This window comes from Thunnus albacares, chromosome 1 (genome assembly GCF_914725855.1).
Source record: "Thunnus albacares chromosome 1, fThuAlb1.1, whole genome shotgun sequence".
NCBI classification, from domain to species: domain Eukaryota; kingdom Metazoa; phylum Chordata; class Actinopteri; order Scombriformes; family Scombridae; genus Thunnus; species Thunnus albacares.
In genome coordinates this window covers 28,322,505-28,350,072 of record NC_058106.1, presented here as the reverse complement: position 1 = coordinate 28,350,072, position 27,568 = coordinate 28,322,505, and the positions used below count along the sequence as shown (strand labels likewise).

The 27,568-nt window shown below is 37.5% G+C and overlaps 3 protein-coding genes and 1 long non-coding RNA gene across 5 annotated transcripts in view; 2 read left to right on the top strand and 2 right to left on the bottom strand.

Moving 5' to 3' along the window:
* Positions 1–242: 242 nt before the first annotated feature.
* grpr (gastrin-releasing peptide receptor) lies at positions 243–10,807 on the bottom strand. The gene is made up of 4 exons (XM_044361033.1): positions 10,490–10,807; positions 2,650–3,001; positions 1,879–1,992; positions 243–524 (listed from the first exon to the last, which is right to left on the bottom strand). The coding sequence occupies exons 1-4, from the start codon at positions 10,795–10,797 to the stop codon at positions 243–245; spliced, it is 1,056 nt and encodes a 351-aa protein (XP_044216968.1). The 5' UTR covers positions 10,798–10,807.
* Positions 10,808–17,714: 6,907 nt separating this feature from the next.
* On the top strand, positions 17,715–23,752 carry LOC122983323 (cell surface A33 antigen-like). Its single transcript, XM_044353041.1, has 7 exons — positions 17,715–17,925; positions 18,795–18,964; positions 19,076–19,289; positions 19,882–20,046; positions 20,829–20,945; positions 21,083–21,209; positions 21,723–23,752. Exons 1-7 carry the CDS (start codon positions 17,886–17,888, stop codon positions 22,222–22,224), a joined length of 1,335 nt encoding a protein of 444 aa, XP_044208976.1. The 5' UTR covers positions 17,715–17,885; the 3' UTR covers positions 22,225–23,752.
* LOC122983339 overlaps positions 19,015–27,568 on the bottom strand; it is an 18,250-nt gene continuing 9,696 nt past the window's right edge. Inside the window, exons 3-4 of the long non-coding RNA XR_006403659.1 lie at positions 20,734–20,740; positions 19,015–19,026 (exon numbers count right to left, since the gene is read on the bottom strand). This is a non-coding gene — a long non-coding RNA (uncharacterized LOC122983339). The remainder of the gene's footprint in view (positions 19,027–20,733; positions 20,741–27,568) is intronic.
* The window catches only part of LOC122983296 (immunoglobulin-like domain-containing receptor 2), a 19,854-nt gene continuing 18,982 nt past the window's right edge, over positions 26,697–27,568 (top strand). For both annotated transcript variants that reach the window (XM_044353040.1, XM_044353039.1), the window contains exon 1: positions 26,697–26,887. In XM_044353040.1, the coding sequence (XP_044208975.1) occupies positions 26,770–26,887 (118 nt within the window). In that variant the 5' untranslated portion in view covers positions 26,697–26,769. The remainder of the gene's footprint in view (positions 26,888–27,568) is intronic.

Genomic DNA, 27,568 nt, shown 5'->3' with positions numbered 1-27,568 from the left:
AAGACTTATCCTAACCTTAACCATAACCACCACATGCCTAACAATAACCTTAACATAACCCTACATTAACCTTAACCTTAAACCAAGTCTTCACTCTAAAATTAATGATTTACATTAAGGGGACTTACTTTTTGTCCACATAAGGACAAAAAGTAAAAAGTGAGGAATACCTGGTACAGACACATACACACACACACACACACACACACACACACACACAGACACACACACACACACTTCCCTCACACACAATCCTCCTGATAGCCCTGCCTGCCATTTATCATGCTCAGACTTGCCATGGAGTGATGTGTGCTGCGGACAGAGGTGACACGTGTGTTGAAATGTGTCGGGCTCTGCGAGGAGTGCTTGAGGATCATACGGCAGCAGCAGCACAGCTGCTGGTTGAACTGCTTCTGGAAGGTCTTGCTCAGCAGATAAAGGGCAAATGGGTTGAGGCATGAGTTGGTGAAGGCCAGGATACGAGCTACAACGCTGCACACAAAGTGAACCAGCGAAGTGTCAACCTAGTGCAGGGGAGAGACAGAGGACGAAGAAAGAGGGTTGAGAAAATTTTTTCTACAAGATTATAAGATGGAGATGCAGATACAGAATAGAGATGTGTGTATACAAATATGAATACACTATTCAGATACAAAACACCTCCAGACACCTCATACCAACTTTCATCTGACTTTCATCTTTTCATCTTGCTCACTGAGCTATAATGGCCCATTTTTTGTCAAGTGTTCGCATTTATTTGTCAGACACTTCAGACCAACTTTTTATTCATCTGCGGCTCATCCCGTTATCTAAACAACCTCCAATTTTGAAGAGAAATCATGCTATGCTGTCATAGCCTACAAGGAATCATCACTGCCATACATTGACAAAGTACAACCTTTTGAACTTTGCTAATTTTGTCTACCTTGCAAACTCATTATCTTACAAGGCAGTTTGACTCACAAGATCACAACATCATGAGATCATGTGGGAATCCATCTTGTTATGCTTCAAGTTATGCACTTGTGTCTGAACCACCATTGGTTTGGACCAATCAGCATCCTATGAGGATTCTTGCGTGATCTTGCAAAGCCAGCTGCCTCGCAAGGTGAAACGATGGTAGACGATGATAAGACAAATGGTTCAGCCAATCACCTGCCAAGTATTTTTTGAAAATTACCCACAATCACATTGATAGTAAACAGAGAGTATTTTATCTTATTTTTTGTGTGATGTAATACTTTAAATGGATAGTGCTTTTAGTGTTGTATGACATAATGTTTATTTACTATACTCCTATAGAAATTGTAACATTTGATACTGTAACTAATTTGCCTGCCCAGGGACTGCTGATGAAATTTAGCTATCTAGCTAACTCTGGGACAGTCAATGACTGTATGACTGTCCATTGTCCCTGATGATGCATCAACTATATATATATATATATATATATATATATATATATATATATATATATATATATATATATATATATATGGCCAGACACAGTTCTGACTCATACTTTCCTCTCCACTATATTTATTTATTTGACAGTTAACAGTTACATAGCTGATTTCTGACTAATTAATTTAGGTACATGGCTATAATATTATACTACAAGTGTTATTGTATATTGTATATGTTATTGTTATGTTTTGTATGTTTGATGGACAGCTAAATGAGGAGTATAAATGGCAGTAAAAAGTAATTGATTTTTATAAGCCCTGCCCACTTCAGGTATAAATATGATTACAGATTCTAATGGAAACATTTTTGTGAAAAAAACAGATATAGATAGTATCTTTGTGAAACAGCTAGTGTATACAAACAGATAGAAACAAGTGTACTCTAAAATAAAGAGAAGTGCTTTCTGTCTACCTGGGAGTAGTGATAGGAGCGGTATAAGTAGATGGCGTGACTCGGTAGCCAGCATACTGCAAAGAGGCCAACAAACACCAGCACAGTCTTGGCCAGTCGCTTTCTTGATTCAACCTGTTGGTTGTAGAAAAAAACTTCAAAACCAAAGAGCAACTCTGTTGGATGATTGATTAATCATTATTTAATAAAAAAAAAAAAACTCAAAGTAAACAAACTTGCACTGTAGCCCACCAGTCATGGGCGGACAGGGTGTTATTAGCAGTGGTACTGAGGAGTAAGGACTACACCAACATCTAAATGGACCAAAGTGATGTTTTCAGGTATGTTTACATGTTTGATATTCTGCAGCTGACCAGCTAATTAGCTTTTTCACCTGCTAACTCAAGTTACAAGTGCACATTTCCCCTGTGAATGTTTGTTTGGTGGATCGTTTAACAAGCTAAGGTGCAGGACAAGACGTGTGTCCATGTTTGTAAGTTAGATAAGAAGAAGACTGGAGCAGGATGCTATCGGGCTCAGTGTGACTATCTGCTCTGCCTATGATACAACACTGATGTTACTGCAAATATGGTTTAGAGTGAAATGATTTGCTTGGCTATATGGAAACATCTTCTCCAAATACCTAGATGGATAACAATAAGTATGAATTTCTACCTTTTAGTTTTTTGTTTTTTCTAAATGAAGGTAAGAAAGTAATTCACATAGTGGTTATGTATAGTGTAGCAGACAAAAAAACATGCAATTTAATTTCAGCTGGACTTAAACACTGGCCTGTCGTCTTGCATGCACATTTCCCTCCACAGGCAGGTTGGAAGCGCTCCTCATCAAGCTGCGGGCGATGAAGGTGTAATAAACTGATATGACCAGTAGGGGAATGATGTAGAAAATGAGGAAGGAGGCCATGGAGTGGATCTTGGGGTGCAGTTCCCCAGCATGGGGATAAGGTGCGCAGGTGATGAAGCTCTCATTAGTGGAGGTGATGTTGAAGGTGTGGAGGTCAGAGAATACCGCCTCAGGGATTGCCAGGACCAGTGAGAAGAGCCAGATGAGTGCTGCCCGCGAGACAATGCTGGTAGGGGTGCTTGATGTTTGGATGTCCAGGGGCTTCACGATAGCTCTGTACCTGATAGATTAGAGATAGATACCTTAGAGATTGGAAGTTCTTATTGTATTGTTTCAATAAAGACTCAATTTCAGGAGTATGCTCTGTTTTACTTTAGTGTTTCTATTTGGTAATAATGCAGTTAAAAACCACACAGAATGAAGATCCTAAGTGCATTGGTGTTGATACCATACAGCCAAGAAGTCAGGAGGTGACATGAACAATGCATTGTTAAAACTTGAGGCAAAGTGGATTTATAGATTAAATAGTTTATTCCCAATGGCATGAATGAAGAACTGATTCTCACACCTTTCATAAAGCCCCCTGATATTTTGAACTGTGCATGACGGCCTGCAGCTTGATGGTTGCAATTCAAATGTTGGAGTTTCTGATTTGATTTAATTAACGTATGTGTTTAAATGTATGACTATGTATTTGTATTTTTTGCATTATATTCGTTTGCTGTTCTAAAGTAGGCTATTGTAGTTTTTGTTTGTTTGGTTTGGTCTTTGTTTAGAGTGAGCTTTGATTGAGATGAGTCAGCCCTAGTGAGTGTCATCAGTGCCACCTGCACTGGTCACACTGTGTAGGCAGAAATATCTGCGGTATAATATGGGTTTTCCGCACTGAAGAAGGTGTCTATGCCGAAACATCTGGCTTTGTGTTCAGCCATGTAATTTAATAAAAACAGAGATTTCTGAGCCAATTTTTAGAGCATGAAAGGTGGTGAAAGAAAAGCTGGAAGTCAAGTACTTAAATGTCTTTGACCAATTCACCTCCACAATCTATTACATTTCATCGTCATTTCATTTCTATTTACCCTCCTAGTTCTCAATCCTCTCCTTTTTTCACCTTTCTAGGGCAGTAGTTTATAGAGAAGTAGTTCTTAGAAAATACATGAAAAATGCTATTTTGAAAACACCATTCAATTCAAGGATATTTTACAATAAATAAAGTCCTTTGCTTGATTAAAGTCCTTGAAAAACATAACTGAACTGATAACATTGTGGCACTGAGCAATCCAACAGCCCAGATTCAGATAACTGAACCACACAACATGCACATGTATTTCTCTGAAAAACAGTGTATTAGAATATCCTGTTCGCACTACATTTCTGAACAGAGAGAAATATTGTAGCTGTTACTCCCATAAATATAGCTGACATATATCGAGTACAGAGTTCAGAAATTTCTACTTAAAATATTACACACAAAATATTGCTCATAAATTAATAACTACTCAACAGTTATATGAAGTAGACAAAACCCCAGGATCACCTATTATCCAGACAATCCTTACATGTTAAAATTGTGCAATTCGAAATTACATTAATACCTCTGGACTTTCAATAGTAATGGAGTTTTTTGCATCATAATACTGCTGCTTTTACGTAAAGCATGTTAAGTAAAGTATGTGAACACTTTCAATACAGCTTTTTGAATTTATTTAGTGACATACCATCAGCTAATAGTTTATTAAATACTCCTTGCTAAAACTGTGATGCAGTCGGATACAACAGCTCTGCAATGAATCCTACATGATGGATATACAGTAATGTCCAGTTTTTGTTAAAATTGTTACAGAGGTATTGATTCAACTTTACAGTCATTGCGGAGACTGTAGTTTGTGGTGCTGTTGAATTGGACTGATTTATTTACTGAGTTATTCTGGGATGCTTTTCTGTTATTTACCTAATTGATATAAATGTGGTGTGCAAAATATTAGAAACACCTCTATAATATTCAATAGCACCACAAACTGAAGCCTCCAAAATGACCATGAAGTTGAATCAACATCTCTCTGAGACCTTTTCAGCATAAACTAAACATTATGGTCGGGTTTATTGCAGGGCTGTTGTATTAGACTGCATTAGTTTTAACTAGGTGTGCCTAAGAAACTGGCAACTAACCATGGCTCCAGCGTCAGCATGATGTCAGATTGTTGAATATAAAGTAACGGGGACCCCCTATGGCAATTATAGCAATTATATACCCATATAATAACAGAATAACAGAATTGCCACAGTATCTTAGCAACACTGCTCAGGGCATAGAAACCTCAGGGTCACGTCCAGCTCTTCCTCATTGATAAACACTATGTGCATGTGAGGTCAGCCAGAAAAATTCCCACATTTTTCACACATATTACAAGGTGTGAAGAGTAAAAGTAATACTAATAATAACTAAAAAATAAATACTTTAAATAGAGGAATAGAGTGCTAAAACAATAAAGCTTTACAATTTATCATAGTAATACATATAATGTGGATCCATTTCTATATTAAAATACATACCTATCGACAGCCATTCTGGCAGTCATTTAAATTTATATAACATTGCTCTGGTGTCACATAAAAAGTCCCATTGAATTAGCAGGATCCCTCTGAAAAAATAACTTATTTATATAATATATATAACATATAATATACATAATAACTTGTCTAAAATTTGGTTGCAGTTTTTGATGCATTAAAGAATCATGAGAGTCAAATAGGCCACACTTACAAGAACTGACAATCAGTTACAGGGATATCAATATAGTATGGCATGTCAGAAAACAAAAAAAGTATACATTTCTTTTGGATTTTTCCAGATCTGCTTTGTGCCAAATTTGGTGTAGACTGGATGAGTTAGTTAAACCTGCATTAACAGATTTTTTGGCTGCTTTCGGGCAGCAGAAACAAGCTGAGAACACAACACTTCAATCATAACCTTTTAAGTTGATATGTTGAACTTGTTAGCAGACAGTTGCTTGTTTCCACATCCAGCAGCTACAGGGCAACATTATCATTCATTAATTCATTCTCTCTTAAAAAACATCTGGCCTTGAACCATTAAATTACAGCAATAGACCCATTTCTAAGATGCAATTCATGGAGGCTCTGAAAGATAACCACATATATGAAAAATTGTAGCCAAGTTTCAGTTTGTTTATTTATTTTTGTTTTTTTTGTTGTTATTTTTTGCTGTGTCTTCATTTTGTTGTTCACAGGTAGGGCAACAAGAATAAAAATCACTGCTTTCCAAGTGAAAATCATCTCAATCTTTATTTGAATATGTTTCCAATACATATTGGCAAAATATTCAATTGGAGTTTTGGGCAGCCCCAAATATACAGTACAGTCTCCTACCAAGCCTCACCCACTCTAACATCAATCAGATTAATTATTATATTTAATTATGTCAGCATGAAATTCAAATTCTCTCCACATTGAGCTTTTTGTCTATGTCCAGTTTCAAATGTTTCCCCCTTCATTTCATCTGAAAATAGAATCTTCATTTCAAATTCCCATTTTTCTTTGAACATTTCCGCTATAAAATATATTTAATTATCATTAATTAAAACATGTGCAATACAAAATAAAAATACAAAGTAAAATACAAAATCATTTGCAGAAAAACAAATCTCCTCTTCCAGCTGCAGCAGGCTTCAGTTCTCGTCTGAGGCATACCACAAGAGTCTTTCATTTTTGTCAGTACTGAATGCTTCTTCCTCAATGATGCTGCTTGGCATGCTGCCAAATGACAAATTAAAGACACTGAATTAAACGAGTGGGAAAAGTTTGGAGCTTACTGACAGACACAAGGGTTTGGTGAAATGTGTCTCCAGCAGACAATTAGGACACATCAGCACTCACCTCCCCAGCAGTCATTTCACCTTGGATGCATCAACTCTCACCCACATGTTGAACGTCTTCCTGCTGCAGAAGACATGCAATTAAAATTATTGATTACCAGTAATACACAACAAAGCTTATCCAACCAAATAAAGGTAAACCTCGAAGCCTTGGAGCTTATTTCCTCTACCGCCACTCCAATTATTTCCCAATGTGAAGTAAGCAGTGATGACCTTTAGTAGAAAAATAGCCTACTGTGGCAAACTTATGACGTTAATAGGGTTTCTTTCTTTGAACATGCTTTTAGAACTAGAAGCTTGTAGGCAAGTGGCTAATACGTGACTCAAAGGTTTAACTTTGTTTTTCATGTGGTTCTCTTCCAATCTGTAACTATAGCTGTATGATGGATAAATATTCATTCACATAAGGAGAAAAAGAGCTGCTGTTAGGTAAAGTTAATCCCTTTTGTGACCTCAGCATTCTGTACGTTATACGAGTGTGCACCCCAAAATTCCCGGACACCATAAATAGCATAGGAGTAAGGTGTAGTTATTGGATTTGCTGCAAATATACATGAAAAGGAGAAGATTCACCACTGTGAGAGAAATCCAGGAAGAATCGCAAGATTCTTGCAGCTTCAGTTAGGTCATGACTCATGACTCACTCGTAGGGAGTGCGTTATCTGACAACTACGTCAAGTCATAATTAGATAATAAAAAGATCAGAGGAGAATGACCTGCAAAAACACCTTCACCAAGTGCCCGAAGTGCAGGAACGCTGTCTGTGAAAAATCCACAGTCAAGGTGAATGTCTGCTAAAATTGTAAAAAAAAAAAAAAAAAAAAGTAAAATTACTATTAATTGTTTATAAGCGATTTAGCCTAATTTGCCTGTTGCCTTACACTGTTTTCCTGAATGGAACATCAAAAGAAAAATATATATTTGCGTTGTGATGTTATAAATTTAAAAAAAAAAAAGCTTTACTGGTTACCTCAAATTTCTTGGTGGTGTTTTCTTATTCACACATCATTAATAATTGATTAGGTGAAATTTTGCACCTGACTTTGTCATGTCGATTTTGTTGCAACATTAAAGGTGCAGTGTGTAAAATTTAGTGGCATCTCGTGGAACAGATTTGGCAGAAATGGAATATAATATTCATGTATGTTTTAATTAGTGTCTAATCATCTGAAAATAAGAATCATTATGTTTTTGTTACCTTAGAATGAGTCCTTTATATCTACATTGGGAGCGGGTGCTCTTCCACGGAGCCCGCCATGTTGCATCACCATGTTTCTACAGTAGCCCAGCACGGACAAACCACACAATGGCTCTAGAGAGGGCCTTCCATGTTTTTTGTGACTTTCAAGGCCACCGTAGGTTCTCCTACACGCTTGGAAAGGGAGGGGTATTCAGTTGGTTGCAATATGCAACCTCACCGCTGGATGCCACTAACTCCTACACACTGGTCCTTTAAATACCCTAAGTGCCGTGGTTGTTTATTATTATGGCTCATTATTGTCCATTTTAGACTAAGCCATACTGATGGCCATGCAAAGCAATTAGTGTTCTTAGAGAGACTAAGATTATAAAACAAGAGAACTCATGTTGTGACTTTAGACATTCCTTTGTGAAGACAATGCCTTAATACAATGACAGAGTACATTTTTTAGTATCCTATCAGAAATGTAGTAGCCAGGTGCGCAGGTAAATTTTACCTGTTGCGACCCCTGGCAGTTCTAGTGTTAAATGACTGCAAAAAGCAACAGAACCAATCATGATTGGATAACTCTGTCATAAATAATAGGCTGCTGAGCTATTAAACATATGTGCAGTGCCTGTATAGTGCTGTACTGAACTGAATGTGACAGCTTGAACAACATCTGAACGTGCTACTGAACTGAAGACAGCCAGAATTAGTGCTGAATGTCTGGCCATTTTGAACAGTGACGGAAAAAAGTGAACAAAGTACATTTGAACTGAACTGAACAAGATGATTCAAATCAGCAAAGTGATTTGTGATTTCCATCTCTACTGGCCATGGCAGGACGGGGCGGTGGTGGGTGCAGTCTGTGGAAATATTAGATTTACACTTTGGTTTCACGACAGGCAAACATTTTTCCATTCCAGGCAGACAGTAGACACCTGTGAGATGACAAAACATTTCCTTTAAGATACAATCTGTGCTGGATAACAGGTCAAAAAGTTATATTCTTATTTTTTCCCCTGAGGTTTGTGTGGAAAATTCAATGTGACCAAACCACACATTAATATACAGATCGCTTAGGTCACAAATGAGGTTAGATAACTTTTAGCTGCCCAGCATTACAAGTAGTGTGTCATCTATAGCCTTGGGGCCCTGACAGTGAATATTTATTAAATTGAATGTATTTGTATGTATGCATGTATGTAAAACTTAATGATTTACATGCCTTTATTCATGTGCTTCTATAGAGGACTCACAATGCACAGATTTTATATAGAATGGTTAAAACTGAAGCAGAAGAAGCCGAGTCCTGACTTTTAAGATGCTTCAAGTTCCAAAAACAGTGGGTCCTACATTTCCCATAATACAACTTGATAGTTGCATTATGCATTATAGTCTGCCTAGTAAACCAGTCACAAATTATGTCAGTGGTGATGATAGTTTGTTGCAAAAATGTGTTTTTCACACTACAGATAACTAGCTATGTACATCTGCGTAAAGTTTGCAGGTTGTTATGCAACCTTGAAGCAAAATTGACTTACCTTAACAAGAAGAAAAATGCAGTCTCTATTCAGATGTAACTTAATTGAAAAATAGCCAGTGCTGTAAAAGAAAATGATACAGCATGATAACATGCCTATCATACATTCAAGCTTTGAATGTGTTTTTTTTTTTCAGCTCAAAACGGACGTGCATCATGGCCATGGTCTCAATTAAAACTGACACGTCAGGGATGATCAAGTTGAGTTAAACAATATTATTATTTATACAGATATGGACCATGAAGTCAATTAAAATTCGCCAAAGTGCCGTTTTTTTTAAATTATTCTTTTCATCCAGTTTCTTGTGCTCACAAGGTTGCTCATTTATAACAGTAGAAAAGTCTTATGTGACACAGGTTAATAAGGGGTTCCTGCCGCTTTGGGCGAGAAAAAATAACGACGTGGGAAGTCGATGAGAGATAATAAGAGGATGAATTAAAGTATGCACGCTTGGACATTCATTCGTGCACGCTCGCAAGCACACATCACACACACGAAAGTGACTAAAATAATATTTCCCATAAGGTTGTTGTGAATTTAGAGATATCCAGCTTTTTCTTTCTCTGGTTTTAAAAGGAAGCTCTGATATTAATATTAAAGCATCTTCTTCAAATATATAGCATAAACATCAAACTTGTTTGAATCATTGAAGCACATCTTGACTTTCCAACACCATTCAAATTTACGCTGAAAGGCTTTTAAATGTTTTTGATATTATGCATTAAGCTTGTGGCTTATGTGACTTTTTCGCCACCTGAACTGTCAAAGTTCCTACTAAGGGGTTTGCCATTTGACAAAGAAATCTTGGAAATCTTTAATTGACAGCTATTAATTTACAATCGATTCTGTAGCATTTGATTACCTTTATCGGTTTTACGCGTCAACAGCCTCAAAACAGAAGCACTCAGCTCTGTCATGCGTAATACTCCCCTCATCAATACACGGACAAATATTTGCTTTCCACTGTAATGATAAACATCAAGTTTGGACATATGTTCTAGCTGTACCACTCTTTATAACGACAAAAGCAACATGGCATTTGGATCATTTGGCTGCCATTAAAGCCATTTTTAAAGTTATACATCTTATAGGGTCAGTTAAAAAAAAAAAAAGAAAAAGATTATAACAACAAAACCGTATCCTACCTGTCAGCAGAGAGGGCTGTGAGAGTGAACACAGACACCCCGACCGAGGTAAGCTGAATGAAGGGGATGACTTTACAGCCCACTCTCCCGAACAGCCACTCCTCTGTCAGGTAGCGGCTGGCGTCCACCGGAGCGCAGGTCACCAGCAGTAAAACATCTCCGAGCGCAAGACTGGACATGAAGAGATTCGGGACATTGCGGATAGATTTGGCAGAGCTAAACGTCTTGATGAGGGTGATGTTGCCGATCAGCCCCAACACACTGATTACACCGTAAACTGAAGCGATGGCCACGCCGGTGTACCACATCGTCCGTGCCGAGCTTTGGAGAGCAGTGACGCTGCGCGACGCATTTGGATACAGATATTCCATCTCTCCCACCGATCAAACCAACCCAAGATATATAAATATATATATATATTTTTTTTAATTAAAGTTGAAACTCAGAGACAGACGGGCAGGTCCTTTGGGGTTCCAGAGAAAAGGTAAAAACTCAGTGGTGAAAATTTTGTGTCCTGCTTTTGAGTGGTGTTCATGTCAAGTGTTTGAGCGTGGGGGTCCGCTATGGGGGCTGCTACCCAGTGCGCTCAACGGCACACAACATGCACCAATAAAGATCAATCAATATGTGTGTCTGTGCAGTTGTACTTAAGAGAGAATGTTGTAAAGGGGTTCAAAGCTCTTGGTAAAAGTAATGTTAAAAATTGAATCATAAGTATTTGTTTAGGGCCTCATTATTAATCTGTTTCCTCGATTAATCGATTAGTCGTTTGGTCTATAAAATATCATAAAATGGTGAAAAATGTCTCCAGAAGCCCAAGATGCAACTTAAAATGTCAACATCCACAACACAAAGACATTCTGTTCACTGTCATAGAGGACTGAAGCAACGAGAAAATATTCACATTTAAGAAGCTGGAACCAGAGAATGTTACTATTTTTTCTTTAAAAATTACTCACAATGATTGTAAAAAATAGTTAGCAATTATTTTTCTGTAGATTGACTACTCGATTAATCGACTAGTCCTTGCAGCTCTACATTGTTTATTTTGTTTTGCATGTTTTGTTTTGTTTTTGTTTTTTTTGTTGTTGTTTTTTGTTTACCTGTCTTGTCTTGCTTCCAAATCTGTCATCTCACTTCTCCTTTCTGATGTTGGATCAAAATGGAAACACATTTTGTGTTAACACAGTGATACAGCCTTGTATTTACTTTTAATATTGTCAAATCTATCTATCATTGACTGAAAATTGTTTACTGTTAAATATTTTTGTTAAAATCAGCTTTGAAGGAGAAAAAAATGGATTTACAGCATAAATGACTCAAATAAAATACAACATTACAATACAATGTTAGTTTTTTAAAAACTGGGACAGAACATAGGTTTCATGGGCTGTTTTTATAAAACCATAGCTAGATGCACAGGTAGCATATTTGTCTTATCTCAATTACCTTTCATCCTGTTAACTGACTACTGCAAAAGCCATTATGTACCCTATTAGATGTTTTTATCAAAACTGGGTATTTTTGCCACTAATGGACATTGACATTGAAGCTCACAGGAAATAATGGTGATAGGGGGTAACATGCAAAACAGGTCCCCTGATGGTTTCGAACAAGGGATGCTACTATTACATGAGCAGTGTCTAAAACATGTAGGTCACCAGGACTCCCCCAAACTGCATTAATGTCTCTCCTGCAGGGTAGAGAACTGGGTCATGAGTTTAATGTATCTAAAACTAAAAACCTTGTACAAGATGTGACAGAGATAATATCATAGAGAGTAAATTCAAACAGTGTCTGAAAATCAATTAACTCTGGGTGTAAACACAGAGGTGATTGTTGAGCATGAACAGGACCTTCTTCTTAGACTTTATTGCTTCTCAGCCAGTGCAGCTGTTGGTCGTCATTTATAGCAATCTGCTATTCAGTCTTCTGACCTTTTCTTTTATACGCTGGATTCACAGCATATCCCTGGAAGACAGAGGCAGCATGAGCAGCGCTGTAAAGATCTGTTGAATTATTGTTGGAGTGAACGAGAAAGATTTGACTTCTTTTTCTTTGTTTCACACCAAACAAATCAATGACAATTGATGAATGTACTATTAAAGCACTTTTCACAGTTGCCATCAGGACACTCTTGTACTTCTCCTGCTTTTTAAAATAGTCATCTTTCATTCTACTATCCATTTGTATAGCTTATTTATACAATATAAACATGGGTTAAAGTACCTATGCTATATATTTATATATAGCTCATTTAATGCTTAATATTTTGTGTTTTGTCTGTTTATTTTCTGACAAACTAGCCAGAAGTTCATATAGCCCTTTAACTATCTTGTTTGTGCTTTTTCCCCTTATGTGTGGTGTATTTGGAAGATGTCCTCAACAACTGCTATAACAGAGATTGTTCTGAATAGGCAGAGACTAGAGATCCCAATCATGGTAGAAAACCAATTGTCTGTGCAGTTGCAGCACACAACTGTCTGCGCAGCCTGGAGAGAGACAGAGATTTTCTTTCACATGTTTTTGGGTTCACAAGTGTTCTTTGGAAGCATTTCGTTCCTGTGTAAAGTGTGACTGAAGCTAATTTTAAGTCCAGTGTTGTTTTTAATATTTAAAGGAGTTTTGGGCTAATTCTGTGTAAGAGATATGCAAATTTGAAGTCAGGATTTGATATATTGTTGATTGCATGTAAGATGATTTAGTAATAGTACATCTTTCGGGTTAAGTGCTTTGGTATTTCACAGTAGTGAAATGCTGTATGCTGTAAAGATCATTATGTTTCAGTAATTTTGTTATCAGTGGGAATATAAATGTTACGTACAGTAATTTACCTAGTTTATACATTATAGACGATGCAGTGTAAGTGGTTTGTTTCTATGTGCATTTCCATTTAGAACCACACTCACACACACACACACACACACACACACACACACACTCAGGCAGACACAAGTCCCAAGTGTACCAAGTGCAAGATAATTTTGTTTGGAGTAAAGATTCATCTGTAGAGTTGAAGGCAGGTCCATATGATTTCTTACCAATGCTCCACAACAATCAATGACTGAGTAACCGGCTATCACAGACAAACATTCAAAGCCTACATAATAGGAATAAATGAAGATTTTTTCACTTGAAGCGAACTGAATTGTTATTATAGACTGCCAACTTGTCAACAGTGTACCCTGCCTCTCGTACAATGTGTGTTGAAATAGACTGCAGCCCCCAGAAACTCTGAACATGATGAGTGGTTTAGAAAATCAAATCAAATGTATGATCTGCTATCACCAAAATTCATTTTGGAACAAGATTGAAGAGTCTACAGGCGGGGTAGCCAATCTCAGCTGACGTTAGGCAAGAGGCAGGGTGCACCCTGGACAGGTTGCCAGTCAATCACAGGGCTAAAATATAGTATAGAGATAGACAACCATTTGCATTCACACCTATGGGCAATTTAGAGTCACCAATTAACCTACGCTGCATGTTTCTTGTCTGTGGGATGAAGCCGGAGGCACTCAGAGAGAAACCATACAGGCATGGGGAGAACTTGCAAATTCCACACAGAAAGGCACCAGCTTGCCGGTAGGTTTGAACCCAGAACACTCTTGCTGCAAGGCAACTGCGCTAACCACTGCACCACCATATCACTCCAACAATGCTAATGTGCTGATGTTTAACAAGTATAATGTTTACCATGTGCAACAATTTAATTTAGCATATTAGCATACTAACATTTGCCAATTAGCACTAAAAAAATACAGCTGAGGCGGATAGTTTTGCAGGTATTTGGACAAATTGTAATTTTGACCTCATGGTGGTGCCAGGTGAAAAGTCAGGAAATCACCATTATAATTTATCCTCTGGAGACCATGTATGTCTGTACAATCCATCCAGCAGTTGTTTAGATATTTCAGTCTGGGCCAAAGTGGTGGATGGACTGACGGGAATCGCCATCTACAGAGCCACACTGCTAGCATGGCTATAAATACAGTTAAACCTCTAAATATAATCACTTAGATTCCCTAAAAGTTTTGAATTACGGCATGTTTAATGGTTTTAATCATCTATTACAGCCTTTCCCATTGGCCAGTGCAAAGTGAACTTTTAAATTGCATGCTGAGAATCTGTGCTCAGCTCAGAGCCAGGCTGTACCACTGTGACCCAGGTAGTCCCAAAGTGGTTCAGATGCATTAACCAGTGTGTGAGTCATGTTATGCTCCTCTGAGGGCTATGAGACGTGGTTCTTTCACAGACTGACTGGTTGCATTAACCTGATCTCCTGGTGGCTCCACATCCACACCCAGGGGGTTCCTGTCGAAAGTGACGGACCCATGGCTGCCTCAGGATAATGGAACTTCACAGGTACCAGAGATGAAAAAGGCCATCAGTAGGCACTCAAGAAGGTGATGCACTGAAATGTTTTTTTTCAACAAGATATCACAAATACAAACACAGAAACAATGATTACCGGTAATCCAGCCGGATGTAATATGCCACAGAGAAAGAACATCTCTTAATCCCTGTTTATCTCTGTGGTTTGTCAAGAGGTGCCAGGCAATTTTGCGTGGTTTAATTGTATGAGATAGAAAATGAAAGGTGCCGTGGGGTCCAGAGTCATTATGTGGAGGCAAGATAAGACTGGCAAGTGCACAAGAGATGAGATTGGTTACAGTGTAAAGCAGAGGAGAAGGAGGGGATGAGGGGCAGGAAAAGAAACCTGGAGGAGAGAGGAGAATGTGGTCTGAGTAAAACACAAACTGTACATTTTCACATACATACACACATATATACACATGTGCATGGGTGGAAAAATCAAAAATGTGTGCAAACAGACACTCATGATTATTTTTCACCCTTTAAAAAGGCTTCTGGTTTTGTGAAAATACAATAAAGGAAATTAATCATTTACACCAGGAAAAGGTGGAAGCACAAAATGTCACATAAATATCAAGCAAAAGATGTTGTGAGGCACTTACGTTCAGTCACTATAACTGCCTAATTTTACAGCGGAAATACACAGCTCATTTGTCTTTAGTTGCAGTTTCCTGCCTGTTATGTGTGGTATATGTGGTATGTTGCAAAATGCCATATCGAAGTTCATGTGAACTTGCACCGAGTTAAATGAAATGCTGCAGAATTTACATGAATTTAACCGTGTGTGTTGAGGCAGCAGGTGTTACCAGAGTCACAGGAAACCTTCCAAGTGACTAAATAAAAAGGTGGGTGATTGGATAACAACCCCCAACCTTGACTGTATCTTCATTTAAGGCACAGTGTTTCATCTTTGCTCCACAGTCACCAATGACTGATGACACCTTAAGGAAGAAAGCTTGAGGCCATAAATGTCAGCTTGACATGAGGCCAGAGAGAATGAAACTTATTGAAAGTTACACCTGCTGCATTCATGTGTCATAAATGATCATTTACTTCTACATTCTGCAAACAGGAACATCATTTTAATTCCTGTAACAGATGACTGAGCATTTTGTTTTCTGAAAGAAACGGGCAGAGAACCATGATAACAGATCAGCAATGCTAACTCTGTCATATCTTACAGTTTAAAACATGAAAAACATTATAGTATCTGTAGTAAAAAATGGAAAATATGTGGATAAGTGGTTCATATGTTGTTCTTAATTTGCAAAAAATCATAGTAAATTTGGTTCATAACAATTGTTTCACAGACTACTTTTTACAATGTGTAGTTCTGTGCGTCAAACGATATATTATGGTTGTTTCTTAAAAATGCTTTAATGAGTGAGCATCTATGAACAATTTCGGCAACACTATTTTACAGATCGCTTACTCTCCTGCTAATTTTCAGGGCATTTTTCCAGCAGTTTCCTAAAAGTGTGTAACTGCTCGTGAGGGTCATGTAAACTGGTAGTGCAGGAGAAATGCGCTCATCACAGATCTTTTAAGAAACAATCTAATATGCTAAAATCTAGTTTGACACACAGAAATACACAATGAAAAGTATGACAGTATATATTGTAAAGTATATACAATGAGTATTTTCTGTCAGTTATAGAATTGTCAAGAGTCTGATTTATTAAGACTTTTTGCACATTAACAACTACATATGAATCCAAATATGAATGGACACTTACCAACTAAACCACTTAACATCCTTTCTTATAATTTTTTTCTTTCAAATTTCAAATTAACCTTAGTCAGAAAGAGCACTGACTGATATTTTCATGGCTCCAGACCTCTGATTCACTCCACACATTTAAGATTTTTTATTCAGGGTCGAGGTATAAAGGACATGTTTTTTGTTTTCTAACACTAAGTCTTTTTAAACACAAGAAGCCCTCCTGTTTATTCATTCATTCATTTGTTTGAAAGTTGAGCAAGGGTTAGGAGACGTGCATTTAATATCAGTTAGCTGGTTCCATCTGTGTGCAGCAGTATGTAGTAATCACATCCACTGTGTGGTGCTATAGTACAACACAGCAATACAGTACGATAGATAGATAAATAGATTCAAGATAGAGCCAAAGACAAACCTTGAGGTTCACAATGTTAAAAGTGGGTCCATCTGCAGACTCACAATAGCCTACACTCACGTTAACTCATCCTCCTTCCTTCTCTATCTCTTTTTATTTCGTTGTTTGTTGGCTTGAGTGTGTGTGTGTGTGTGTGTGTGTGCTTGTGTGTGTGTGTGTGTGTGTGTGTGTGTGTGTGTGTGTGTGTGTGTGTGTGTGTGTGTGTGTGTGTGTGTAATTATGTGTGTGTTTGTGCCTCTCGGTGGTAAACCCTCGTCAAACCAGTCTGACAGGGTAAAACACTTCTCATGTTCAAACAGCACACATCAGTTTTTCACTTCTCCGCCCACCCACTGTGAAGTGTTTGTCATTCCTTTAATGCCCTCCTTTTTTATCTCTCTCACACAACATAAATCTACTCGTTAAAATACAAAGAATAAAGAATTCATTCTATAGACTAAGTCTCTCTAGTAATAGGACTATTGGTTCACACTAAAAGCTGCAGTGCTCATGATGAAAAATGTGCGATTGTGACAGCTTTGGTTATATCTTTGGTCAACTCCTGTGTCAAAACAATCCTGAAAAAAAAACTTTGTCTCACTCAGGGACGGAATATTTCTGCAGAGCCAGATAACCTACAGGTGTACTGGATGAGAGGACAAGTAGAAACACGTCAAGTGGGCGGAACAAGAATGTTACGTGAACAGCAGGTGGTGATTGGAGGAGAGCGCTGTCAATCATCTTGAAGAGAGCGGGCGCACCCAGCAGGCGCATCACTCAGGGAACACTGTCGGGTTTCGATGTAAATTAGTACCGGACTTCTGCGGTCCCCTGTTTCATTTTAGGAGGAAGAACACGGAGAAGAATCAGTTAAAATCGGTTAGATCGACAAAGTAGAAGATTTGGCGATGGAAGGGAGGATTTCTACTTGGACCCTGCTGTGTTTCCGTGAGTAATCCTGTAATAAATAACATTTACTTCTTTCCTTTGCTCCTTACCGAGCTGTACCTGTGCCACACCTGTTTGCGCACCTTTAGGTATTCTAAAACTGAACAGGCCCGTAGCCTGGTTATGACGGTGATCTGTCTTATTTGTTTGTTCTTGAGTTGCAGTTTTTCTTTTAATAATATAAGCAAACAAACTAAAAATATGGAAGCTCTCGAAATCCACATAATCAATATTTAAAATGCTTTTAACTCAACTTGTAGGGTATTGTTTCCTTTCCCATATTCTGGACCTAACACAGGCAACGAAGGCCTGGTTGTGGTTTCTAAATAGAACTTGAGAATCGTTTTAAAATTAGGGGTGATAATGAGTTAAACACTAACATAATCATGTTAGTGTTTTTACTTTCATAATCGATTAATCTACCAATTATTTCCTGTGAATTGAGAAAACCTGTGGCCTATAAAATGCCAGAAAATAGTGAAAAACACCCTTCACATGTTTCTAGTGAATTAAAATGTCTTGTTTTTTCCGACAAAATCCAAAGTCTATTATTGAAGACTAAATTGTTGCAAATTTCTTTTCTGTCCATGATTAATTAATTAATTGGTCACTTGTTTCAGCTTTAAACCTATGTGTGTTCTCTGTGCTTTGTGTGTATGTGGGTAAGAGGGTGGGGTAATGAGTTATTTGTGCAGATCTCAAGTTCTGAATCACTGCAACATTTTACACATTTCACACACATAAAGGCTTTAATGCAGATTAATGTTATAAATTCACCTGCCTAAATTTGCTGCTTTTGTAAATTGAAAAGTATTATGTCCAACAGTAATAATCCATATTGATTGACTCTGTTTTGAAACCTATGACAGTGGTGTCAGGGGTTGGTGCCCTCACTGTGGACATCCCAAAGACGGAGTATGAGTATGCCAGAGGTGACAACATCACACTGCCCTGCACGTTTCAATCCAAACTTGCCAAGCCCAAGCTGGTCATCGTCTCATGGTCTGTTCAGGACAAGCAAGATAGTGTTGTTCCAGAGGTCAGATCTGTCTATCAACGTAATCCTAATTCATCAGTATTCTGAATAATAACAACAAGAAACTTTGTTTTCTTCCTCTTTTTAATGTTCCTCTGATGTAACCTCTAACAGACCCTGATCCTCAGCTACTACTCAACTGGGACTACCGACATCAAACAGCGATATGAAGGCCGAGTGTCCGCTGACGTGGACATTGCTACTGGAAAGGGCAACCTGAAACTCTCCTCCATCACACTAGCAGACAACAAGAAGTTTGAGTGTCGTGTCCAGATCCCAGGTGACGATGAGGGCAAGCCAGCCGACACTACACGTTTGGTGGTTCTAGGTAATGTTTCATTTGTTTTCAAAGAAATATTCTGCTACTTAGTGTTTAAAAGTGGGTGATAAGAGTGGTACATTGGTGCATAAGGTGTCCTATTCTAATTATTTGAGATGTTAAAACTCAGCCGGTATAATGTTTAGAATTTACTGTACCAGTTCTCTATTTTGTGGGCTATTGTGCCTGGTTATGCTGACTGCAATGTGTGCAGTCAGCATAACTACTGCCACATGCATGACATTTGGCAGTACCTCAAATCACTAAAAAAGACACTTCCTGTTTTAACAGTTTTGCCAACTTTCCTATTTTACTCAGTTCAATTGGCATCTTTATGTTACAGCACTTATTCTGAATCATGTAACAACTTATTAACATCTTGACTAGAATATATGCTGTGTAAGTTCATTCTTTTTCTCCTCCTTTATTATCTACTTTAGCCCTAAACATATTTTATTACTCATGTTTGTTTTTGAATAAGTTGTCGTCTTGCAAAAAAACTTTTGTCTGCAAGTTTTCAAAACAAAACAAATGACTGGATGACATTAGATACATTTTGTCATCATTTTTAAGGCAATTTATTTCTAATATTTGTTTGTAGTGGCTCCATCTACCCCCATCTGTAAGATCCAGGGTAACGCAGAATACGGCCAGAACATCAACCTGACCTGTGTGTCTGAGGAAGGCTCCCCACCACCCACTTATAAGTGGGAAAGTCGTGATGTCAGGATGATGCCTCATCTTAAGGACCCCAGAACCACCGAGAGTAAGTATCAGTGACACCGTTTCTCACAGGACTGTCAATCCTGGAGATGTGCAGGTCAACTCTCAGTGTATAAAGATGCGCTTACCTTTGAAAAGTAACGTTCATGACCATGATCAGAGTGATAATCAGGTCACACTCTGCTGAACTTTGTGCACAAGTTGGGTGCTTAATCGCTGTCATGCAACCACAGTTCACTAGCATATTTATTTTTTTCAAAGAGACCACAAATACTACTTCTGTGTGTAGCGCTCACAAATAGCAACACTTTGCACTCTGATGATGTTTTGAAGGCTAACACAGTTTACAGCTGAGTTTCTAAACCAACACAGAATTGATTGAAAATATATATTTTTTTAAATCACAGTGTGTATCTTTAATGTTGAACCTGATGATAGAGTAGATTTTTGAGGCTGATACTTATGTCGATATTTGAGTATTTCAAGCAATAACATAGGCTACATTTATTTTTTACATAAACACTTCAGATGAACAAACATTCTTGATTAGGATCTTTTAAATGTCGTCAATAAAGAATTTTGACCAATTTATGAACCGAGCAATACTGTACATTTGAAAAAGTGCTGTTTGGGGGACAAACTGTTTCTACTGTGTTTTTTTGTTACTTATTGGCTGACATATACGCTATTACATATGAAGCTTTTTTTACATTTTGTCTCTAAAATCTACAATAAAACTGTCAGGAACTATGATTAACTTAACAGATTGAACAGATTCATGGCAGCAGTGATGTATATGTGTGGTTATGTGACTTTCTCTTTCAGAGGGAGGCATCCTGTCTCTATACAATATCAGCAAAGATACATCAGGATACTACACCTGCACTTCAAGAAACAAGATCCGCTCTGCTACCTGCAACATTACCCTCTCAGTTATGCCACGTGAGAGAATCTTTCCTATGGTGGCTTTTCATTAACAGTTTAGGAGCTTTCTCAGTAAACCCATATATACAACCATGCATTATAACATGCATCCTTCTCTTCTTCCTCTCCTTACTCTTCTTCCTTCAATCCTGCAGCTTCCATGAACGTTGGCGCCACTGCAGGAATCATTGGTGCCGTTGTTGCTGGTTTGATCATACTTATAATCATCATCTATTGCTGCTGCTGCCGGAAGAAGAACAAAGAGGAGGAATACGCCATGGGGTAACATTTTCCTCCCTTAAAGACTCATGCAAACATAATCACAAACACATTGAATGAATGTTGTCCAAAAACTATTAAAAACACTAAGGTTACAAGCTAGCAAAGCTCTGTAAAGCATTCCCGTGCCTGCATAGTGGCATCTGCCTTACATAGAATTACTCTTTGGAGACTGAAAACATGATCACTGTCATTAATCTTCGGAGCCGTTTCTAAGTAAGTTCCTACGGAGTGCAGATGGTAAAAGTATCACAACTCAGTCCATCAGATAATAAAAACTAGCTCGTAAAAAAAAACCCTCAGCTTTAGACAAACATCACCTGATAACATTTCTAGCCAAATTTGTGAAAATTGCGTCAAAATATTTGGAGATCCAACCACAACAACACAGTCGAGGTGATTTCAAGGCAACAGTGATGGAAATCCATATGGGAATATTGCCAAAGAAACACATGAAAACAAAGAAAAAAAAACCCTCACATCCAAACAATTGACTGTTGTGTGTTTGCTTTCCAGAGTTCGTGAAGAAGAGTTCCGTGACAAAGAGCCAGCTGGAAATGGTGAGAGTCGCTATGCGGATGGACAAGAGAACAAACAGAGTGATCATGACGAAGCCCCTGTTGATCGCCGTGACCGCTACGAGGAACGGAGTGAGCGTGACTACGACGATCGGCGCAGCGATTACAACGATCGCCGCAGTGACTATGACGATCGCCGCAAAGACTACGATGATCGCCGCAGCGACTATGACGATCGCCGCAGCGACTATGACGATCGCCGCAGCGACTACAATGATCGCCGCAGTGATTATGACGATCGTCGCAGCGATTACAATGATCGCCGCAGCGAGTACTCCGACCGCCGTGACCGCCATGAGCGCTATGATGATGACCGCCGCTATGACGACGACCGCCGCAGAGACCGTCGCTATGATGATGACGACCGCTATGATGAGCCCTATGATGACAAACCACCTGTGCCAGCCAATAAGCCAGCGAGGAGGGACTACGATGACTAAGTCCTCCAACCTGTAACAACCACCGTCTTCCATCTTGTTTTTTGTCTCCATGGACTTTACTCACACTCTATTAGGCACGCTCAAGGTGTGACGTAATTGGCTCAATCAACTCAGTCAACCTTTTTGTCTCCATGGTGAGTATAGTGGTGTGTGGTGACATAATTGGCTCAGATACCAAAGCAAGAAAAATCCTCCAATTTTTGTTTGAGCGGTGGAATAGTTTTAAGGGTCAAATTGTTTGTGAAAGGATCAGTTGAGGAAGAGCAGGGAGCCCAAAAGTGGCGCCCGCAAAGCTCATCTGATCCACTCTAGACAGGAAGTGGGTGGATGGGGTTAACAGTTACAGTCCCTCCAGTTCAAGTATAAACATGGCTCAGGGCAAGCTCTGTACCTTTGTTTTGAACCAAAACTCATATAATAAATATTAGGAACTGGTCAAACAAATCCCCCAGAAACAAGTGAACCAACTTACTTCCTTGATGGTCGTTGTAATTGTTGTTTCTTTCCAATCTTTTGATAACAACCAGGCTTAATTTTTACACTGTAGCAATAGTTATAGTACAGTTATAGTATTCTGAGTCATAAAATGTCCCTCTTTTTTTCAATTTTCTTATCTTGTGAAACTGAATGTAATGCTATAACTTTAATGAAAATGTTACATGCTTTTCTGTGATGTACATGATCCTTTTTTAGTGATATGTCCTTCAGGATGTTACGTTTTGTGAATAAGGGCCATGTTTGACTTTGAAGTGCGTGTGAATATAATTTTACTGCAGCTCAGTCAGGTTTGGTCACATTCTAAAGAGGAGACACGAACCCGATGAGACAAAGCCAGCGAATCATATACTGCCTGTGTGGAAGAGATCTGTGTAATCCAGAAAGTACCTGGTATTTTTTAAACTTGATATGTCTGATATGTTGGTATTGTTACATCAGAATACAAGGCCTCATGTCTGCTTTTCTTTGTCTTGATTTAAGATAAGATGGCTTCCTTTGTTGGGTTTTGTTTTTGGAAGCTACCTCCAAACTAAAGAAGTTGGTTACAGTTTTGTGTCATTCTGTATGCTTTACAGAATTAATTTGGTATAATAAGTGTGTATATTCTTTGCTGTCCTCTCTATTTAGTGCTTTCAATTTCAGGTTTTTCATCACTATATTGTAGAAACTAGAACTTTCTCTCTTTGTTGGGATTACTTATATCATCACAGATTTCTTTTTTTTTTTTGTAGTGAAAAACAATATTTTGTTCAGATGCCTAAACTTTTATAAAAATATAACTTGCCATGTCACCTTTCAAGTTGTTTTTTATTGTGTTTTTTTTGTGTGTGTGTATTTTTTGGAGAGATTTCTGTTGAAATGCAATGAAACGTCGCACTGTATATATGCTATTATTTTATCTCAGAAATGATGGCGTTATCAGTTTTTCATTTTTTAAATTGTCTGTTATTGTGAAACATTATGAGTTGAATTCCATTTGAAATATGCTGTAAAAAAATAAGGCTGATGAAATAAAATGAATAAAACAGTTTCTCTGAATCTAGAACACTAGAGGGCAACACTACACCTCTCAAACAACTCAGTTCTCACATGATCACTTGATAATGGTGACAACATGTAGAAGAGGATAAAATAATAATGCTAATAATAATTATGACTATAAGGTACCACTTTCTAGTAAGGCACCCTTTGGAAAGAGATTATTAGCTGTAATGCTTTAATGCTAATAAACTTGCAGTTATAAATGTTAGGAGTCATTAATAGTTGTTGGTTTCTCTGCATGAGGTTTTAATAGTTTAAACAATCAGCAAAATTTACCTGCAATTATACATGTTAATAAATCATTAATAAAGGGCTCCTACAGTAGTCCATCAAGTCATAAATGTTAATAAGCTGTTTAGAGCTGCAAAGATGAATCGATTAGTTGATCAACAGAAAATCGAAAACTATTTTGATCATCGAATAATCATTTTTCAATAAAAGTTGCTCAACATTTTCTGGTTCCAGCTTCTCAAATGTGATGATTTTCTGTTTTTCTTGGTTATATTTGAACTGAACTGAATATCTGAAAGTTTTGGACTGTTACTCAGACAAAACAAGCAAATTGAAGACATCATAGTGGCGAAAAGCTTTTCTGAATAATGGATTACAAGTCATCTATAAAGCACATTAATAAAGCTATAAATTAACTTATAAATCCTTAAAAGGCCTATTAGCTTCTTAAAAGTAATAGGCTATATTGATAATTAATATTAATTACTCTTTGGGGGATTCACATGACTGCATAGTCCAAAACCAGTGGTGGAAAGTAACTAAGTACATTTACTCAAGTACTGTACTTAAGTACAAATTTTAGGTACTTGTACTTTACTTGAGTATTTCCGTTTTATACTACTTTATAATTCCACTCCACTTCATTTCAAAGGGAAACGTTGTATTTTTTACTCCACTACATTTATTTGCAAGCTTTAGTTACTTTTCAGATAAAGATTTTACATAAAATAATATATTTTAATACCATTGTTTAAATTGTCAATTTTTTTCTTTTTCTTAAATTTGTTATGGATTTTGTGTGAAAGGTGCTATATAAATAAAAAAGTGTAATTTTTTTTTTTTTTAAAAAAACCTATGACACTTATTAAAATGATGCAGTACTATTACTAGTAAACTACCCAAAGTATTTAAAACTGGCTCCACATTGATGAACTACAGCATTAGAAATCTCTTACATGTATTTGTTAGTGATAAAGACAAACAGTGATATATACTGTAATAATATAACACCTACAAGAAGCCAGTCTGCATAGTGAGCACCTTTACTTTTGATACTTTGAGTACATTTCGCTGATAATACTTCTGTGCTTTTACTTTACATTTTGAATTCAGAAATTTTACTTGTAGTGGAGTATTTTTAGACTACAGTATTTCTACTTTTACTTAAGTAAAGGATCTGAATACTTCTTCCACTACTGTCCAAAACTGATTGTAATTTATTATTTAACAGTTTGAGAGTTTTTTCACCATGTCGAGACTTCACCTCCCGCTTCCCTCCATCACCGCCACCATCCATTGTCTCTGAAGGAGCGTCTCGGCGCCTCCCACCCTGCTGCGTGAAGTTCAACAATGACAACCGGTACCGGATATACGATCATCTGCTTCAAAAATAAAATATAACATTGCTTTTAAAAAAAATCTGTCCTCAAGAACATATAATGATGTGTATTATCATTTGTAGGGATGGGGATGATTGTTACTCTTTTCAAATATTGATTAACTTATTCAGATTTTACTGAAATGAAAGTGCCATAGTCAAAAAATACTCAAATAGCCTCCTTTTTAATATCAAAAATGCTTAAAACATTAAACAAAAAAGGTTCTGCGGTCAAAATGTAATATTAGTTAAGGGGTAATAGCAGTATTGTTCAAAACTCCCACTAAATAACCTTTTTGAAATTTAGTAAAGAAATATTCAGTACAAACACATTTTCTTTCACAACACATGATAAAGAACTTATTGGCATTTCAAGGGAGTTTCAATATTTTCAACATTTCAGTATTTTATTTAAATATTGTATGTGGTTTTGTTGTGTCTGCAGCCAATGGAGGACACCATGCAGGGAGTGGTTAAAGGAGCAATTTAGTGGCATCCAGCAGAACAGACTTGGCAGAAATGGAATATAATATTCAAGTATGTTTTCATTAGTGTTTAATCCTGTGAGAGTAATACAGAGGCTGCCATGTCGCACCGCCATGTTTCTACAGCAGCCCTTGAATGGACAAACCAAACACTGGTTCTAGAGAGGGCCTTTCATATTTTTCACAAGTCTTGCGGCTACCATAGTTTCTCTTACACGCTTGAAAGGGGAACGGGAGGGGTATTCTGTTGGTTGCAATCTGCAACCTCACCACTAGATGCAACTAAATCTTACATTTTGGTCCTTTATGGTTATGTTTATTTATTTAATATCTTGAGATTTTGAATTATTGTTCACATGAAATGGGTGACTCATTCAGGAATTCTCACTTCTGTTGTCAAGTAGACATCCATATATGGGCATGGCTTGAAAATAAAGAATACATAGTGTTAGACGCCCAAGAAAATATGAGCTCTCAGCCCGATAGTCCAAACAGTAGGAAGGTCTTTTGTTTTCTCATGACTACGGGTCGATTATCTTGTTATCTTGAGATTACAAAGCTAATTTTCTCGAGGTAATGAAATAATTATCTTGTGATCTTGAGATAACAGCAATTAGAAAATGGTGTTAGTGGGATTTTATTAATATGTATATATATATATATATATATATATATATATATATATATATATATATATATATATATATATATATATATATATATATATATATTCCAGCTGTGATGACAGACGTTCATTTTCCTTAAAGGCCTTTATTGTGAAAGCCACCGCCGGAAGTGGTGAGCTGTATTTTCTAATTAGCTTGCTGCTAGCTTGATGCTAGTCCCGCCGCAGGAGCGCCGCGGTGGTCCCGTTATCCGCCCGTTAAAAACGGTCTGAAGCGGCGCTCAGGGATGAAACGAAAGAGAAAAGAAGACAACTTTCATGAGAAAACTGTTATGAAACTCACCTTCAGTATTTGGAAAATGCTTTTGTTGCCGAAGTGGTGGATTTTTATCGTTTGTCTGGCAGGTAAGAAATGATAAACAGAAAAAAAAAGACCTCCACTCTGCTGAAGTCTTAACAGGTTGTTAAACTCCGGGGTTACTTTTTGTGTAACATTTAGCCCAAAGTTACTGCTTTATAGATACACTAACATGCACTGGCTTGTTAATGATTTAGCCTGATGGGACAAATTAAGTTTAACATTTAGTTAAATTCATTTTTCCCTCTTTTAATTACATGTTATTAGCAAGTGTCTGGTTCCTCCACTAGTGGATCCAGGACCTCTCTATACTACCGAAGCTGAAATCTGCAACTATTAGCACAGAAACGTATGAAAGTGTAACGTTAACTCGGTTTAACGGCTGTTTTTGTCCGGTTTGTTAGCGGAGCTGCTGTCGACTGTTTCTCTGCATTTAGTCATGTGTGAATGATCCGACCAGAAGCTTTGGGGGCTGTTGTGGATTAGGAGGTCTAACTTCAGACAGATTTAGTCTCCTTAGTGAAATGACAGTTTACCACTTTATTTAGTTTGTAGAGACAAAATAGCCCCCAAAATCACTCCAAATAGTGAGAAACACACAGTAGATAAACGTTACTAGGAAAATATTTGGATCTAGAAGTGTAAAAAAGGGTGATGAAGAAGTTCATTAATAGTGTATAAATCATCATTGTTCTTGTGTGGTGAACATGTGATTGAAGTTTACTATA

Coding starts and splice junctions, on each gene's coding strand:
- grpr (XM_044361033.1), bottom strand. CDS start 10,797: ATGTGGTACACCGGCGTGGCCATCGCTTCAGTTTACGGTGTAATCAGT. Junction 3,002..10,489: donor ACAGCCCTCTCTGCTGACAG/GTAGGATACGGT, acceptor CTAATCTATCAG/GTACAGAGCTATCGTGAAGC. Junction 525..1,878: donor GCTCCTATCACTACTCCCAG/GTAGACAGAAAG, acceptor CCCCTGCACTAG/GTTGACACTTCGCTGGTTCA.
- LOC122983323 (XM_044353041.1), top strand. CDS start 17,886: ATGGAAGGGAGGATTTCTACTTGGACCCTGCTGTGTTTCC. Junction 17,926..18,794: donor TTGGACCCTGCTGTGTTTCC/GTGAGTAATCCT, acceptor AACCTATGACAG/TGGTGTCAGGGGTTGGTGCC. Junction 18,965..19,075: donor AAGATAGTGTTGTTCCAGAG/GTCAGATCTGTC, acceptor AACCTCTAACAG/ACCCTGATCCTCAGCTACTA.